The following is a 19,682-nucleotide window of genomic DNA, read 5'->3' as shown; positions in this document are numbered from 1 at the left end:
AAACAGCAAACATGGTAAACATGTTCAAATATAATACAGACATTAGAAAAAAGAAAAACAAAACAAAACAAAGAGAAACAGGGGTTTTAAAAGACACCAATAATTTATCTGTCAACTTATATAAATAAATAATTTTAACAAATCTTTGGGCTTTACTATTTTTACACACCTTTATCGTCTTATGATAACACTGAAATTGTTTTAGAAGCACAATGAAGTTAGGTTTATTTTCCGATCATTTCATCTTATTTATAAAGTATCATCCACAAATAATTAAGACATTTGTTATAAAAGAAAGGTTGACATCTTTGTTATGTTGGTGAATATTAAGTAATACTTAAGATGTTTTCTTCAAGGGAGATTGTATCATTTGTTTTCCTACACACAGATTGAGAGACATCCTTCCAAAACATTTGAACAAAGTAGCAGTTCCAAAACAGATGGAGTAATGTTTATGTTTCATCTTTACATAATGCACATACATTTACATAATATTGTAATCTTTGATGGGGTATATTCTATGAAAAATCTTGAATGTGACCTCTTTAATTTAGCTAGTAATAAAGTATTTGTAGGAAGTGTCTTCCTCCTAATATAGCAGGTGTTATGTTTACGATATCTCTGCATTGCTTATCTATGATTGTTGAAACCTTTGGCATATCAGACAGTCTTGTGTCCTGAACTGTGTGCTTCAAAGGTAAGGCAGATTACAGAATTGTTAGTGAATCATATTTTGTTACTTACATGTTTATTAACAGACCGAATGATATAAGCATTTATAACATTAAAAAACTAAAACAAATAACCATGTTATTGATCATTGCAGGTCTAGCTAGAAGTGAAGAAGGGATTTTACAATGCTTAACAGTGTCTGCAACGGTTGTATTCTCTTAACTGCAATGGTGTTCTGGATCAGTAATACCTGGGACAGCATACATGTGAATCATAAGCCGGTAAAGATTCGGTTCTCACCAGGTGAGGAAGGTTTGAGAATGGAAGTGTCTGCTGCTTTTTTCAACGACCCCCCTGCACCAGCCGGAACGCCTGGAGAGCCTTTCCCAGGTCTCTGGGACTATGAGGGTATGCTCTTCTAAAGTGCTAAACTCTTGCTTTCATATTCTGAAATATTCATCTATCCTTTTGATTACATTTCTTTTGCTGGTGTTTATGTTAACTTGCTTTCTTTGTACTGTATTGACACCTGCACCAAAGTAAATTCCTTCACCATCTTGTACTTGTTGACACCCCCCCCCAAAAAAAAAGTTAACTTAGGTGGTAAATAAAGATAAGGTTAATGAAACACTCACAGACAAAACTAATACTCCATTACAGACATACGGTAATTTTATCTTAATGTTCAGATTTTATGTACAATTGACTTTGATTTTGCAGTTGTGGAGTCCTTCTTCCTGAATAGCAATACTGAGCAGTATCTGGAGGTGGAAGTCTGCCCGTAAGTTAAGCACAGTGGTTTAAAAGTAACTAGATGATTTTTATATTGTTAATGTGCTAATACAATTTATACTTTTATGTTACAGACATGGGCAACACCTTGTTCTGCTGCTGAATGGCAAACATAATGCATTTATGGTAAATATTGTTTCGGTAATTATTTACAACTTTTATTAAAGGCATTTACCAATGCTAAAGAATGCAGTATTTTATTTATTTATTTATTTTTCATAATCATATTTAATATTTAATTACCTTATTAAATAATTACATTATATGAATATGCTATTGTTTTCATATAATACATATTTAATTGCATTATTAAATAATTACATTATATTAATAAGCTTCTGTTGTTTCAGTAATTATTTACAACTTTTATTAAAGGCAGTTTTAGATGTTATGGAATGTAGTATTTTTTTTGATAGAAAATTAGTTATATGTAACTTATTATTATAAGTTAATACGTTTATTTATATTACCTAATCATATTTCATATTTAATTAAATTATTAAATAATTATATTATATGAATATGCTATTGTTATCTTATAATAAATATAAAATTACATTATTACATTATTAAATTATATTTATGTGCTCTTATTGTCTTATAATAAATATTTAATTGCATTATTATATGAATACATTTTTACTATGCTTCTGTAGTGTAATATGATCAAATAATTTTAATATATGAATAATTTATTTAATTACAAAGTACAATTTCCAGCAAAAATATATTAACATAAAAAATTGCAACAAAAACAAAATGCTTAAACTAATGAAATGTATAGAAGGTAAAATATGTTTAGAAATATACAATTTTCAGATGTGATTTTTGACCACTGGTCACTTGTATTATAAACAATTTTTATTACAGCAACAGCTCCCCCTATCCTTCCGTGCCAGTATAAAGGGCAAGACATGGAAAGGAGAAGCTCTTTTGCCATGGAGGTATTTCCCTCAGGGGATTAATAAGATGAACTCCTATGCTATCCATGGCTCTGGTGTGGGAAGGACCTACGAGGCTCTGTATCCTGTTCCCAGAGAGGATCTGCAGGAAGGACAGGGACCAGACTTGTACGTTTAGCTATTTTAATATTACTTACACTTTATCTCATGGGCGTGATTAATTATCTTTGAGCAACTGTTACTGACACTTTACGAGCTATGCTCTGATAAAGTACTTTGTTAGAAGTGCTTTATTGTATGTGCTGTTTTCTTTTATTGTATTTACAGGAACACATGCCATGGCAATGCTTATGTAAAAAAAACATGAATGTTCATTGCATCACCAGTTTAAGTGCTCAAGTTTATACTTAGCACATTTTTATGCCTGCCAGTGCTGTTTTTTGTAATTGTTTTTCTATGTACACATCTTTGACTGTTGCAGTGCCTCTAGCTTTTGTTAATGCAAGAACACATATTATCTGAAAGGCCCCTAAGAGTGTTAGGATCTTTTACATTTTTGGTTTCATCCCAACAGTCATCGCCTGGAGTACTTCCAGAACTTCACACTACAAAGCATAATGGGAAAAGACTGGGTCCAGCCAGAGTCTGACCTGTGGAATTCTGTGAGCAAATAAATGACCAGCTGAAAGGAACAAATTAAATCAAACCGTTTGGACAAGTCTGTCTCATAACCAGCTTTTTTGGGATCTTATTTAACACTGTAATGACTTAATTTGCTTCAATGGCAATTTTAATGCACAACGTCCACTGCAGTCTTATTAAAGTTAATGATGTGGCTTATTTTAATGTGGGTGTAATGGCAATATAATGGATTTTATTCATGCAACTTAATAAAGTGTATCAGTAATGCAGCACTAATCTCAGCACTAAGCATTATGTCCAGCACCACAAATCAATTGGGAATTATGTTAATTTTTACTGAAATAAAATCAACCATTTAAATATGGAGATGGTAAATGGGCTCATAACACATTAAGCAAACAAACAAATAAATAAATGCATACATTTCATAAACAGCCTTTACTTGATTCTTTATTTCTTTACATGTCCACAAATCTTACAATTGATGATTCACTAAATCTTTTGCGAAAGCATTTTTGTGCCACGTTAAAATAAAAAAAGATTTGAGAATAAAGTGGTAACATTCCGAAATTAAAATTAAATCTTTGAGAATAAAGTTTGTCGTAACAGTGGAAGATGTGGGTCGGAAGGACTGTTTAGGTGTGTTTTGTGGATTATTCCAGCGGCACATCAGCAAGGTCAGCCATTTAGGTTAAGAGTGTTAGTGTCACGGATGATGTAAGGATCTTACTAAACATGCAATATTTGCTCACTATTTTATGTTAAAAAATGTTGTACAGACAGAGTAATTTCAGAGGATGCAAACTACTAACCTTTTGACAAAATTATATGTCATGTACAGTATGTGGCACGTAATGTCATTCTTAATTGAGAGTTTTCAGCATATCAGGCATAAGACAAAGAGTTAATGTGTGCATATTGTGAATTAATTGAATGAATGTGGTTATCTGGCTAGCTTTTGAAGTTGTCTTCTAGAAAATTATCCATAAAGTCCTAAGAGATTTCAGCTTGAACATGGTGTGTGGCTTTGACTTCATTGTGCTTTGAGGTTGTGGAAAGGTGTGTCATATATTTTTTAATGAAAATATTATTTGCCAATAATTTATCCATAAATAAATTAAAGTTTTTCGTACTTTTTTTTATCACGTTACGCCTCCACAACAACACATCAATGCCTGCTTTACATTATCACTTCCTTGGCCAGCCCATTAGTGGTGAGCAGTAAGATGGCCAGACGAGACAGCAGATCAGTCAAGAGCAGAGAGCCAATCAAAACAATGGGTGTTTACTGTCAAGTCTTAAAGAAGCAGCAGCACCAAAACCAAATGTTTCAGACAGAGGGTCAAAATCATGGTGGAAAAAGATCATGTTTTACATGTTTCACGTTTTTTTTTTTTTTTTGGCATAACTACTAAATGTTATAAGTGAACCTTAATGAGCACCTATTATGTTTTTTAATGTGCCTCATTTTGTTTTAAAGGTCTTTCAGAGAGCCTACTCTGCTCTGATTGTTCAGATGTCCCAGTCTGTTGTGATTGGTCTTCCACATAGTGTAGTGTTTGAGGGCGGGTCAAAGCTGTTCGCGAACAGCCAACGAAGACCAAAGCTGGGTTTTTTTTACCAAATTATGTAGGTTAGTATAGGAAGTACGTCTGGAATTACTAACGACTCATTTCAGGTGTTCAGAATCGGTTCTTTCTTTTGAGAGTCAATAACTCCATTTGTCATGCACTTATATTTTTTGAAACTTTGCAGACTTTTTTACATTCACAAACAGCTATATAACACACTAAATGAAAGGTAATATTTGAAAAACCATAATAGGTGCTCTTTAAGGAACATATTTAAATGATAAAACAAGGCATGTTATGACCACTTTTAAGGATACTGTAGTTGTCCTAAAAATTAAAAAATCTGTCATTCATTTCCCTTATGTTATTCTGAACTACATCCTATGAATTGTATCAGCATATAATAAAACAAAAGTCCTTCCTGCAGTAGAAAGAGTCTGAAAAATGATTACAGAGGAATCAAAAGTTTGGCAATCACTGGTCTAATTTATAAACTATACATTTAATTTTAATAACAAACTAATTAATTTATCTATTACAATACATTTTTCAGTTCTTGGCATATTGTTTATTTCAGGCTATTAGGTGATTTCCTTTATGGGCTCTGCAAATACTGTAGTTTGTGGCAAAGAATATGTGAAGTGTTGACATTGCTGTTAATTATATATATATACAGTATATTAATTATACAGAACAATGAATAAAAAAACCCATTACATTTGGGTATTTATCACATTTAAAGATATTTTTCTAAATACTACAGAAATGCATACATTACAGACTTCTCCTTAGTCATGAAGACCTGTGAAATATGTACACTGATTAGCCAAAACATTATGACCACTCATAGGTGAAGAGAATTACGTTAATCATCTCCTAACAAGGCCAAATTTCAAGGTCTGGGTAGATTAGATGGTAAGTGAATCAGTTCTCATAGTCAATGTGTTGTATACTTTGCAGAAGTGAAGACCTGAGCGACTTTGACAAAATCCAAATTGTTATGACCAGACAACTGGGTCAGAGCATCTCTGCAAGTCTTGTGGGGTGCTCCCAACCAGCAGTGGTGAGTACCTACAGTGGTCCAAGAAGGGACAAACCACATACTGGTGAAAGCGTGTTGGGCACCCAAGGCTCATCGGTGCACAAGAGCAATGAAGGCTATCTCGTCTGGTCCAAACCGACAGAAGGTCTACCGTGGCACAGAAAATATTAATGATGGTTACGGGAGGAATGTGTCACAACACAAAGTGCGTCGCACTCTGCTGCGTATAGGGCACACGAGCATCGGAACTGGAATTTGTAGCAGTGGAAAGTTCCCCTGGTCCGATGAGTCCCATTTTCTTTATATATATGTACATGTGTGCTGTTAACCTGGATGCACTATGGGAAGACGATAAGTCAGTGGAGAGAGTGTGATGCTCTAGGCAATTTTCTGCTGGGAAACCCTGGGTCCAGCCATTCATTTGGACATTAATTTGACACGTACCACCTACCTAAACATCGGTGAAGACCAGGTACACCCCTTTATGGCAGTGGAATTCCCTGATGGCAGTGGCCTCTTTCAGCAGAATAATGCACCCTGCAAAACTGCACACATTGTTCAGGAATGGTTTGAGGAACCTGATGAAGAGTCCAAGGTGTTGCTCTGGCCTCCAAATTCTCCAGATCTCAATGCAACTGAGCATTTTTGTGATGAGCTGGACCAACAAGTCAGATCCACCATGGCTCCACTTCACAACTTACAGGACTTGAAGGATCTGCTGTTAATATCTTGGTGCCAGATACCACAGGCCACCTTCAGGGGTCTTGTAGAGTTCATGCCTTGGTGGGTTGGTGCTGTTTTGGTGGCACGTGGAGGACCGACAGCATATTAGGTCATGTTTTGGCTCATCGGTATTGTGCATTGACCTAAATGAAAATTTAAGGATTAAATTGAATTATATTTTTCAGTGGAAATGTAATTGAATATTAGTTCAAGTGTGCAGTTTCATTAGTTTTCAAAAAGTAACAATTCCAAATAATAATCAAGTTTAGTTATGAAGTAGGTCTACAATTATAGGGTAGGGTGCAATATTAAGAGTAGTCATGCGACCTTGAATATCTGACACCAGCTCAAGTCAGCAATAAAATGTATAAACCTCTCATTGAAACAGCCTTGTCTTAACTCTCTCTCAACAAACCCAAGCAGGCGCTGCAAAAACCTCAAATTAGTGCCTAATAAGACGGAACACGGGTTTATAATTACAGCCGCTGTCCGTTAAATGAATATTATCAGTGACTAATTACCAAACTGCTGCTTTTACGCTGCAGAACCCCTGACTCGAGAACTGCTGTCACAGTGCACCCCCGTTAAAGAAAAGATAATTGAGACAGGGAACGCGCACTGCAGGCGTGCGCAGAATGCGCGCTCTTTATTTCTCGGAGCGAGTGTCAGGGAAGGTCACAACTAACAAGAGGCTCCATTAAATTATGAATAACTTATTGAAAATTATTTTATTTTTATATCGAAATATTTCTGAAATGAACGTCTGTTAAAAAGGTTTAGGGTTACATGTTGCAGTTTACATAATGTAGGCTAAATAAATCATACAATTTGTTAATATGTTATTTTTTTTGGAGCTGCTTTTAAATACAATTTGCTAGTTTAATTATGTATATAATCAATTACACTATGTCCAATGTGTGTATTAGTACACAACTTATATATAAAAAAAATATATTTTTTAAATTGATATGTAATGTTTGTAACATGAACACTGTTACAAAAAAAATATAGATCTGATTCTGCAGGAAATGCAGAGAAGTACTTTAGGACATTACTAATACATTTAGCATAAACAAAAATAGAAACCAAAAAGAAATACCCACATCTAGGCCTACACTCAAATTACATAATGACTTGGAGTAATCACATTTGTTCTGTCCACATGCAATCTATTCACCAGAGGAAATGGCAGAGTGCAAATTGCTTATTGTTAGGAGAAGAGCGAAATCATATAATCATATGGCCTTCCACTCATGTTTCATAAATAAGGTATAATTTATGTACTGAAGTTTAATTATTGATAGGATGCCAGTTCAAAAAGGAACGGGTGGATTGAACACCTAAATGTTTTTGGAGCTGTATACTGTAAGCTTTCTGGAAATAGAATTGATTTCATTCAATACACATTAGCTACAAAACTGAAAGCTGAAGGGATGGGGGTGATTATTGTCACTCGCTTTAAAAAGTCACTTTGCTGTTAGATTCCATTAAGTCCCTAATGGAGCTGTTACCTGTCACTTTTGCCCTTTTTATGCAATAGTCACAGGCAGGTAATATCTCCACTAAAATATTGATTCACATCTATTGAAAAACACATTAACAATGAAATTGTTGGAACACTGAGACCTGCAAATGTGTCTAGTGGCAGTTTGCAAAGCATCTCTAATCAGAGACAATTTTGATATATCTGTTTTTTGCTGTTCATCATAAAAAAAGTATTGCCCTCAGAACTCCAGAAATGCTTTTAAAGGAGTTGCCATGGCAACACAAGCTTTTTTGAATAAAAGGCGGCTGTCAGGGAGAATATTTTACTTTTTAACTTTGTCATCATCATAAACATTAGTATTATACACTCTCTCTCTGTCTCACTCACACATCAGTGAAAGCCATTAAGGCCACTATGAGAGACGGAGGTCTAACAGTAAAGGATGATAAAGAACCACACTAGCAAAGCTGAGGTTATTTTTTACAGATTTTAAGGAGAGGCGGAGATGATAAATCTAAGTTGGGTGGCAGTAATAAGAGAGGATGGCAAGCAACACAACATTATCAGGCTGTTTGTGCTGTGTGAAAGTGCTGGAGGGAGGAGGGTTGCTGAGGAGAGCCTTTAGCCACGCGACACCCGATAGATTGATAGTGGAATAAAGGTCGTTTTGTGTGATGAATGAATATTTCAGTATAACCCAATCACACCGCACTGTAAAATGAATGACTGGATGAGAACAAGATGAGCGGGTCCAGCGAGGGCACGGCCCGCAGGCCAGCAGAGACTCTAAATCACAAAATAACAGAATTTAACTTTACAAGCGGACAAAGGGAAGAACATGTGGCATGAGAGAAATAGGGTAACCTGGATACTCTCATGTTTTCAGTCAATACTAAACCCATGAAGAGAGTCTAAACGTTTAGACCAAGAGTCAAAATGTCCACAAGGCATTTAGAGGTCATGCTCCAAAGTGAACTATGGTACCAGTGGAGTTGTTTATGAAGACAAAAAGTGGAATTCACTAGTTGTGTCATATTTGTGCCTGGTATCTCAGTGCAAAAACCTGCATCTTATTAAACTAACCACCCGCAAGCCAGTTTTTCCAGATGCTCAAAGCACTGAATGTCGAATTTAACCTTCTGAGACCAGAATGTGACTGTTGTGTACATTTTCCATTTAACTTTGAGATTTTTAACTAGTAGCACCTAATGAACAAGCAAATAAATAAATAAATATATAATTAGTTGTGTTGTTTATATAATACCAAGCTATAGAAAGGGTTATGATTTTTTTTCATAAAATTTTTTATGTTTTCAGGAGTGTTGGTTATTCATGTTTTTGAGACATTACAGACATTACAGCATATTTTTCTGTAAAGCTGAATTAATAATTCTGATTCCCTATCTGTCACTCACTCGATGTTGTGTTGATTTAGTGATACTAGGGGTTGACCTTGGGAGCCCCAAACACATCTGATCTTTGAGAAAAGGCCAATAGGAATTGGCAAGTGGGATTTACATGCCACTTCCCCGGACATACAGGTTTAAAAGGAGCTGGCTAGCAACCACTCATTCAGATTTATTCTTCTGAGCCGAGCGGTTGTGTTCAGCGAGCTAAATTCCTCCACCGATATATTCACCTCTACAAAAAGCTGTTGGATTTACGGCACATTACAGCGGCTTCTCCCCCACGGACCTCCCATTCGGCTATTCGATTCAGTTCACCAGGCGCCCATCCCGGTTCAGTGGCATCCGGTTTACCTCAGTGAAGGGCGAGAACGCCACTGCCCTACATGTGGAGATCGCAACCCTTCTACGGAAGGATGCGATAGAGCCCTCCAGCCTAGATGAAGAAGGGGTTCTACAGCCTCTACTTATATTGGACCTGTGTGTACTGACCCGGGCCTTGCACAGACTCCTGTTCAAGATGCAGAAATGCATTTAGCGAGCATTCGACATCAAGATTGGTTCGTGGTGGTAGACCTGAAGGACGTGTATTTCCTCGTCTCGGTTTTACCTCAACACAGGCCCTTCCTGTGGGTTGCCTTTGAGGGCCGGGTGTACCAGTAAACGGTCCTCCCCTACGATCTGTCCCTGTCACCTCACATCTTCACGAAAGCTGATTCTAGCTGACTCTCGAGACTTGTTGTGTGCGCACAGGGACATGGCGCTCAGACACCTCAGCCAGCTTTGGATCAACTGGGAAAAGAGCAAGGTCTTCCTGGTTCAGAGCATCTCTTTTCTCAGGATGGAGTTAGGCTCAGTCTCTATAATGGCATGCCTCACGAGCAAGCATGCACAGCCGGTGCTGAACTGCCTGAAGTCACTCAGGTGGAGAACGGCGGTCCCACTGAAACAATTTCAGAGACTCCTGGGGCAAATGGCATCCTCGGTGGCAGTCATGCCGCTCGGGTTGATGCATATGAGACTGCTTCAGCACTGGCTTCAGACTCCAGTCCCAAGATGGACATGGTGCCGAGGGCACATTGCATGGACATCACAACGATTTGCTACCACCTGATCAGCCCTTGAACAGACCTTGCATTTCTGCGGGCAGGAGTCCCCTTAGTGCAGGTGTCCAGGTGCATCGTGGTTAAGACAGATGCCTCCAAGCATGGCTGGGGCGCCGTGTGCAACGGGCACACAGTCGCCAGCTCCTGGACAGGACCACGACTGCATTGGCATATCAACTGCCTCGAGTTGCTGGCAGTATTGCTCACCCTGTGGTGGCTTCGGCCGTTGATACAGGACAAGCACGTGTTGGTCCGGGTGGACAAAACGGCAACAGTAGCGTACATCAACCACCAAGTCAGAGTGCGCTCGTGACGCATGTCGAAACTCACCCACCGTTCCTCCTCTAGAGTAAGCAGCGACTTAAGTCCTTGCTAACCACTCACATCTTGGGTGACCTCAATAGCATGGCAGATGCGCTGTCATGGCAGGTTATGCTCAGGGGAGAGTGGAGACTCCACCAACTGATTTGGAGTCAATTCGGTCAAGCGCTGGGAATCCTCCCACTGCCCGCTCTGGCACGCCCTGACCGAGGCTCCCCTCGGTACAGATGCATTGGCACACAGCTGGCCCTGGTGGCTACGCAAGCATGCGTTCCCCCCCAGTGAGCCTACATACACAGACCCTGTGCACGGTCAGGGAGAACAAGGAGCAGGTCATCCTATTAGCACCCTACTGGTCCATCCAGACCCCCCCTCTCAGGGGATGTGGCACCATCTAGCACCCGCAACCAGACCTCTGAAATATCCACATCTGGTCCTTGGATGGGACGCGGAAGACCTAAGAGGCCATCCACCCATGGTAGTAGACACAATCACTGTCGCCATCCACCCATGGTAGTAGACACAATCACTGTAATGTCAAGGGTGACCCCTAGTGTCATTACATCGACATTGAATAATGTCCCACTATAAACATATGTGTACATTATGTTTATCATCATACTACGCAAAAAAATAAAAACATTTTTTTACAGTGGCATATCAAACGAAACTAGAGACACTAATCTTTACACCCAAACACACAGGTTTTAATGAAAAAACTTACCAGAGGCACTTTTGTTGGCTACGTGGCCGTAGAAGTACTTCACGAAAATCAACGGCATACTGTTGTGTCAGGTGACTCGGTGCATCAGAACTTCAACCCTTAAATGACAATCTAAAGTGTTATGAACAGTATTCGGTCGGCTTAAATTAATTTAAATGACACCTTGCAAAAAGCCAAGCCAAAATACAATGTACACACGTGCACGAAGGGTTGCACAAGGTTAACTTGAGAAATTGTAATTTTTTTTAGCGCTGACCCTTTCTATGTCTATTAGTCTTATAATCGATTGCACCATATTAACAATGTTTGTGGACATTTTCTATTGAACAAGGCAGCAGCAATTCATCAAATGATGATCAAATGATGGAGAAGAGCATTTTAACCATGACCATAACCATTAACCTCTTTTTGCATTTTAAAGAGCATGTTCAGATGCTTGGATCGCAGTGGTAGAGAGATGCCACACAGTTCTAGTTAAGGGTGGGCGATATGACCAAGTCTAATATAACAATATGAATAATTTAATATCAAGCTAATGATACACTAAATATCACAATATAATAAATATTTTCTGGAAATCAATAAAAATTAGTTTATATTAAATACACAGTGTATTATCAATTTTTTATAATGTAGTCAATGAATTTCATACTTTATACATTAAAGCTACTTCCTTTAAAACTATTTTCTATTTATTCAGAACGTGACAAACTTAGTCAAACAAAAATAGCCTTATCATAATGCTATTTATGCCACATTATGCCACATTTTAGTCTAATTTTATTGTTATAACTTTCCTCAAGAAACTCAAAATCTTCTCAAAGGAACAAAGAAAATAATTCAGAAGTAAATAAATATCACCCCAAAAAATAAACAATTATAGGCTCTTAATTATTTAAGTAATTTCGGTAGAGAATATATGAATATCTGAAGGCAAACATGGCAGGTTTGTTTCCTAATATCCAACATAATTCGAACATAATTTTAGTAAGTGTGATAATGTGTTTTTACTGCACTGACAGTTAGGATTAGGGCAGGGGTTTGTGAAAGGGTGTATGGTTAAAAAAATATGCATTCCTTTTGACTGTATTACATAAATTAATACTAAAAAACATCTTATTTTACAATTCCCTCTTGGCGCCCCTCTGTGGACATTGCACCCTGAAACTGGAGCTCACACATGCCCATATGTTCAACAACTCTCTCTTCAGTTCACCCCACACATTTTCTGTGGGGTTCAAGTCAGCGGACTGGGATAACCACGGCAGAACCTTGATTTTGTTTTCAGTGAACCATTTTTGTGTTGATTTTGATGTTTGTTTTGGATCATTGTCAACTGTTAACCTTACCCTAATCATAAACCAACCCTTACCCTAAACCCTTAACTCTAAACTAAACCTAACCCTACCCCAACCCTTACCCTAAACCCTAATCTAAACCTAACCCTACACCAACCCTTACCCTAAACCCTTAACTCTAAACTAAACCTAACCCTACCCCAACCCTTACCCTAAACCCTTAACCCTAATCTAAACCTAACCCTACACCAACCCTTACCTTAAACCCTTAACCCTAAACTAAACCTAACCTAACCCTACCCCAAACCTTACCCTAAACCCTTAACCCTAATCTAAACCCTAACCCTACCTCTAATCCTACTTCTAAACCTAATCTTGTAAGGATTTTCCAGAACAAAATGTAGTTACACAATAACTACATTATATTGTATGTTTTTTAATGTTAGTACATAGTAGTTCAAGGGTTAGTTCACCCAAAAATGAAAATGATCCCATAATTTCAATAAAGCCATCCTAGGTGTATGTGACTTTCTTCTTTCAGCCAAACAAAATTAAGGAGTTATATAAAGAAATATCCTGGCTCTTCCAAGCTTTATAATGGGAGTGAATGGTACCTTAGATTTTGAACCCCCAAACAGTGCATCCATCCATCAAAAAAGTAATCCATACAGCTCCAGAGGGTTAATAAAGGCTTTCTGAAGCAAAGTGATGTGTTTTTGTAAGAAAAATATCCATATTTATAACTTTATAAAGTTTAATCACTGACTTCCGGTAACGGTCTTCCGCATGTAAACAAAAGAGTCAATTTCCAGTGTATGACGTATTTTTGGGTGAACTTACCCTTTAAAGAAAAATAATAAAAAAGTGGGACATTAAATTCTATTACAGAATGTCTGGTTTCATAATACAGTGACTGAAATTATCTTTATACTTTATATGATTGCAGGAATACCTCTGGTTTCTATTGCAGCTGACTACCATTAAGAAAGATAGAAAAAACATTTTTGTGACTTAATTGATTCTGCTGCCCGCAAATGACCTCACAAAACATTAAATAATCATTTTGTGAAGTAGTCAGTGGAAAAGCATCAATTAGTTAATAGAGACTCCCTGCTTAAGTAAAAGAAAATGTCTGAGGTATCTTTCCCCTATTCTCCACACAAACACACAGAGGAGATGGAATCATTTTCTTTTCAAATACTATCATATTTACATTGTATTTCACAATCCCTCATAAAGTGGGTGGCTGAATTTGAGAGAGATGAGAATTGTATTATTGCTTTGCCTTAGTCACTTATTTCTTTATCTTCTAGCTGTGGTGTTATCGGAATGGTGTTATCGGAATGTACAGCTTAGGTTGTTACCTGACAAACTCAATAAGAATTCATAATGTCTGACACTGACAAATATATTCTAGCACAGTGAAAAAAATTGTGGTGTTGAAGAGTAATTCATTGTCAGTTTAACACGTTAATTTAGTGTGATTCATTATAGAAAAAATATTGAGTCGAAGAATTGACACATTTGATCATGCCCTTTGACCCATATGTAATTTTGAAGAGGAGCAGAGAATTAAAGTTAAGAAGTTAAGAAATGTTCTTATAGGATACATTAATGCGTTCAAAACAGCTAGATGCAAAATTCCGTCTGCCAAATTCCAAGACACATACTCAGGCTCAAATAGGATGAGTGGCGTCCTTTGATGACTCCACTGTAATCATATCCAGTGGAAAATCTTATTTTCATATTTATCTGTCTGAATACTGAATTTTCTCTCTTGCTCAATCTCTCTCCAGCTCGATTTTCTCTTTCCTCTCATCCTCCGCTTCATCCGCCTTAGGGAAATATTTCCTCCTACACCGTAATTCTCACTGTTGCTCATTTATTTATTTACTTGTTTATTTATACCACTCCTCTACCTTCTCAAGTTTCTTGACTTTAAATGTGAGTTGCCTAACTAGGATATAGCTGCATTTTAGTAAGACCTTTTGCTAGATTTGGCATGAAATGTTGCAGCAAGAGACAATTGTAACGTCCTGTTTAAAAAAGGTTGTAAAAATGTGTCTTGGGTGGTCCGATCAGTGGTCAGGGAAAGTGATTCGCCTTTTACACCTGGCAGTAATATGCATCTCAAATACATTTCCTGAATTGTGATTGGATTTTGAGTGGAGGGTCTCTTATATCGTGACTACATACAATACAAAATGAAATCTTTATATAGGATTTTCTTACAAATGGTGTGAGTTTGAATGGTTAAAACATATTTATTGTATTATTTTGATATTACAAAAAGGTATTTGGTAGCTATTACCAAGTTAATATAGTCTAATCGCAGTACTACGCATAATTGTAGTAACCATGGTACTTTGGCAGAAACTATGGCTACCATAGTTTAGGAAAATATATAGTTATAGAAACAAGCTGTATTTAATAGCTAATATATTAATAAAACAGGAAGAAAATTTTTGATTTATATTACTGACCTTGATTCATTAGAAAGCCATTTCACAGCCACTTTTTGAAAATTCACACTGGCTGCCTATTGGGATGATGTAAATGATTGCTTGCATTGGCCTATTACCTCCAGGTAAAAAATACTTGCAATTAACAAATATGACATTCTAAACACACATATTTAAAATACTTCCACTAATTACATCTACTGCTACTTCAAAAATAAATATTTATCTATTTTGATTAGAATTTACAGCTCAAGCCTTGATAAATCTGACTTCAAAAGCACAAATCCCTTTTAAGACATTTATATGATATTGATATAAACCAGCTGACATAAGACTTCTGCATGCATGTGATGCCATTCTACAGTAATTACATTTTACTCAGACAGTGCTGAGTGCAGCCAGCTAATCAGGACTTCAAGTGCTCATGCATCTTTGAGAAAATGCACTAAAAATAAAGACACACATGCCAAGAACAGAGGGTCTTCGTGATCAAGATTCATCTAATGTGTCATTTACAATAAAGGGCCCTATATTTGGAATCACTAGGACTTCAACATAAAATTTTAAATGCTTTTGGAACTCAATCCAAAAATAGAAATTCATAGGTTGAGAAGTGCTGAAAAAGATTCCTAGTGAGGTTCATTCTTAATTACATCTTATACCGGTGTGACTGAATGATTCGCTGAACTGGGAGCTGATGTAATAAACGTTTACTGTAAATATTGTAGGCGGGAAATGAAAATCTCTCTGTCTCTCTCTCTGTCTGTCTCTCTCTCTGTCTGTCTGTCTCTCTCTCTGTCTGTCTCTCTCTCTGTCTGTCTGTCTCTCTCTCTGTCTGTCTGTCTCTCTCTCTCTCTCTCTCTCTCTCAGATAGATAGATACATAGATAGATAGATCATACAATTAAAATATGTTGGCCAAAACTTGGCCAAGGAAAGGGATATTTCACCCAAAAATTACAACCCCCCATGCCATCCCAGGAATGCATGAATTCTTTCTTCTGCTGAACACAAACAAAGATGTTTAGTAGAAAATCTCAGCTCTGTAGGCAGTGAATGGGTACCAACATTTTAAAGGTCCAAAAAGCATATAAAGACAGTGTAAAAGTATTCCACAAGACTCCAGTGTTTAAATGCGAATCTTTAGAACTGATATGATAGGTACTGATCTGAGAAACTGATCAATATTTATGTCATTTTTTACGATCAATCCCAACTTTCACATCACATTATTTTTCTTTGGTTTTTGTCGGTTTGTATTCTTTGGGAATATCACCACCTACTGGGCAGAGAGGAGAATTTATTTAAAAAAGGACTTTAAAATGTATCTGTTTCTCACACACACCTATCATATCACTTCTGAAGATATAGATTTAACCACTGGAGTCTTATGAATTACTTTTACGCTGACTTTACATGCTTTTTGGAGCTTCAACATTTTGGTACCCATTCACTTGCATTGTGAGGACCTACAGAGCTGAGATATTCTTCTAAAAATCTTAGTTTGTGTTCAGCAGAAGAAAGAAAGACAACACATTTAGAATGGCATGAGGGTGAGTAAATAATGAGAGAATTTTTTGTACATGACCTTTTGCGTTCTTCATGTCATGCTTAATTGTTTTGTTTTACTGTTTCATTTTTCAGAAAATCTTGGCTTTTTAATGTCATGTTCCATTTTGACAGTTTGTCTCATATGGTGTGACAGCATGCCCCATTGTCACAAAAGGCAAGTGTGTGTTCAAAAATCTCTATTAGCTTTTACCCAAACAAAAAGTGTTTTTATTTGTATTTATTTTTTTGTAGTGATGGCTTTAAGGTACGTGCCTTTACATATATATATATATATATATATATATAAATAAAGAGAGACAAAGTGCAAAATCTTTCCCTACAGTTATTTAGAGTCAGGAAGGGAAGACAGAAAAGAAAGACAAATGCACAGAGGAGGTTAGAGAAAAGAGATTGTGTGATCCAGTGTGTGGTGTGTGTGGTTTAGTCAGGGTGAAGGGTTTTGTTTGAGGTGCAGGCTAGACTTCTGTCATCAGTAGATAAGAAGGCAAGAATGGAGGAAGCACTTGGGGTTTGAGGGAAAAAATGACATAAATAAAGCCAACAGCGGTTAGGATGACCACACACTGAACATTAGCCACTAGACAGCACCCTCATCCCTTAGCAGCTGTTTCATCTCCACTGTGACAGCACTACTGCTGCTGTGATAGCTTGGTGGCTTTATATCAGACTGGCCATAGACATCAGTGACCTTTACTCTCCAGGTTTAGGAAGTCACACATCAACTCTGTGGCTGTTTTTCTCTCTCATGCTCTGTCTTTTACACATACAAACAAATAATTGTGGGGAGTTTCCATTTACATCTATTGCTTGATACAGTGCTATTGATATTTTCTATCCTCTAACCCTGCCCCTAAACCTAACCCTCTCAGAAACCTTTGCATTTTTAAATTTTCATGAAGACTTTTTTAGTTAGTGTGTTAATAGTTAGTAGTTACAGGCTATATAAGGTAAGACCTAAACAGGGCAGACAACCTTTGTCGACTGCCATGTACAAAATCTACCGGTGTTCCTTGTTTGGTGCAAAATGCAGAACTTATCTCCAGCTCGATGAAACACAGACTGCACATACACCACACACATCTGTTATCCATCACCACCAAATCTGTTGTTTGAACAGGGCTACAGAATTCTCCAAACTTGCCTCTCAGGACTAGAACTTTAATAGGGGTTCTGCATTCATAGACTCACCTAATCTATACTGTGTTAGCCCCAACAGTGAAGTTATTTCTGGACCACTAGTGGCACCAATAGGAATCGTAAACATAACAGGCCCTATTTTAATAGCACTAAGTGCAGCGCTATGCAATACGTCATATGTGCAAAGTCAATGGGCATGACCATGAAGTTTTTTTTGGCAAGCATGCACCAAATCTAGGCGCGTCCTTGTTGCATGTCAGGCATTTTTCTAGTGACATTCTCCTTTTATATGCATGGAAAATGTAGTTCTTGTCAGGACTTGAACGTAGACTCGAGAATCTAAGTATTATTATTATTATTATTATTATTTTTGTATTTTCTCCCCTTTTCTCCCCAATTTGGAATGCCCAATTCCCATTGCGCTATAAGTCCTCATGGTGGCATAGTGACTCGCCTCAATCCTGGTGGCGGAGAACGAACCTCAGTTGTCTTCACGTCTGAGACCGTCAATCCACGCATCTTATCACGTGGCTCATTGAGCACATTACCTCGGAGACATAGCGCATGTGAAGGCTTCACGCTATTCTCCGCGGCATCCATGCACAACTCACCGCGTGCCCCACCGAGAGCGAGTACCACATTATAACGACCACAAGGAGGTTACCCCATGTGACTCAACTCTCCCTTGCAACCGGGCCAATTTTGGTTGCTTAGGAGACCTGGGTGGAGTCAGTCAGCACACCCTGGATTCAAACTCGCGACTTCAAGGGTAGTCAGAGTCTTTACTCGCTGAGCTACCCAGTCCCCCCAGAATGTAAGTATTATTAATCAAACTCATACTGACACCCAAATCATTGCTAATATTAACAGTGATTGTACTGTATTGGCATTCCAGGTTAGGTTATGGATCAACGGATTTAAAAAAAATGTTTTGCATGCACTTGACTTGTACTGGTTGATTTTGCTTTAAAATGTTATTCATTTATTGAAATACAAAAACTGTATTTCTAATTTCGAATTACATTTCAAACTAAATGGAAATATAATTAAAATAACAAAGTGGTCAAAACTTATATAACCACCTCACCAAATATAAACATTTGACCCTTTCTAACTTCTTTCAGTCTGATTGACTGGTCTTTCATGTGTCAATATGAAACCATTTGGAGAACTGTTCTGCTGAACTCATACATTAGGCAGATTTAGTCTTCATATGGGATTATTACCCACCATTAGCTGGTGTATTGCATATGAGATGATGTAAGACCCTCTGGCTGTGGAAAATGGTCATCCCTCTTTTCCTCTATCTCTGCCTATCTGTCCATCCCTTGGGAGCAAGTGTAGCTATGTAAAGGTCTAAATGGATCCACTCACAGTTCTGATGGTCTCTTGCTAACCAAAATGGATACAGGGTCCTAACCTTGACTCAGCCATCTATGGTCGCCTTGGGAACATAAAAGTGCTAAAACGTGTGTGACCATTTATTAGGGGAAATATTCCAGCGAAGGATCTTGTCTGTTTTGGAACAGAGTGATTTTCTGTGTTTTGGAGTCTTTATAATACTTGTCACATCGTGTTATGGAAGATGTGAATAAGAATGTTAAGTGTGTCTTTTAGCCGATCCGGCCGATCTTCTTTTTCCTATCACTCTAAACTCATGACAGAGCTACTAAAGGGCATCTGTGCTCCCTTGAGCATGTGTTATTTTAATATAAATAGTGGAGTCATTCCCCTTCTCGTGTACATTATAATCATATAATGTATGGAAGAAACGGAAGTCTTTCAGTGACATTTCTCAAAGTGTAACAAAGTTTATACTAGATAGGT

General features: G+C 37.4%; 1 protein-coding gene across 1 annotated transcript; it reads left to right on the top strand.

Annotated features, from left to right (window-relative positions):
• The first annotated feature begins 899 nt into the window (after nucleotides 1-899).
• On the top strand, nucleotides 900-3,317 carry LOC127643473 (UPF0462 protein C4orf33 homolog). Its single transcript, XM_052126263.1, has 5 exons — nucleotides 900-1,080; nucleotides 1,393-1,453; nucleotides 1,539-1,590; nucleotides 2,335-2,534; nucleotides 2,941-3,317. The coding sequence occupies exons 1-5, from the start codon at nucleotides 900-902 to the stop codon at nucleotides 3,038-3,040; spliced, it is 594 nt and encodes a 197-aa protein (XP_051982223.1). The 3' UTR covers nucleotides 3,041-3,317.
• The last annotated feature ends 16,365 nt before the right edge of the window (nucleotides 3,318-19,682 follow it).

This window comes from Xyrauchen texanus, chromosome 5, assembly GCF_025860055.1.
Source record: "Xyrauchen texanus isolate HMW12.3.18 chromosome 5, RBS_HiC_50CHRs, whole genome shotgun sequence".
Taxonomy (NCBI): Eukaryota; Metazoa; Chordata; class Actinopteri; order Cypriniformes; family Catostomidae; genus Xyrauchen; species Xyrauchen texanus.
This window is presented reverse-complemented; position numbering and strand designations above follow the sequence as displayed.

What these genes read in the sequence shown, in the direction of transcription:
- LOC127643473 (XM_052126263.1), top strand. Translation starts at nt 900, where the DNA reads ATGGTGTTCTGGATCAGTAATACCTGGGACAGCATACATGTGAATCAT. An exon ending in GCAAACATAATGCATTTATG is followed by an intron (nt 1,591 to 2,334) that starts GTAAATATTGTT and finishes TTTTTATTACAG; the next exon opens with CAACAGCTCCCCCTATCCTT. An exon ending in GAAGGACAGGGACCAGACTT is followed by an intron (nt 2,535 to 2,940) that starts GTACGTTTAGCT and finishes TCATCCCAACAG; the next exon opens with TCATCGCCTGGAGTACTTCC.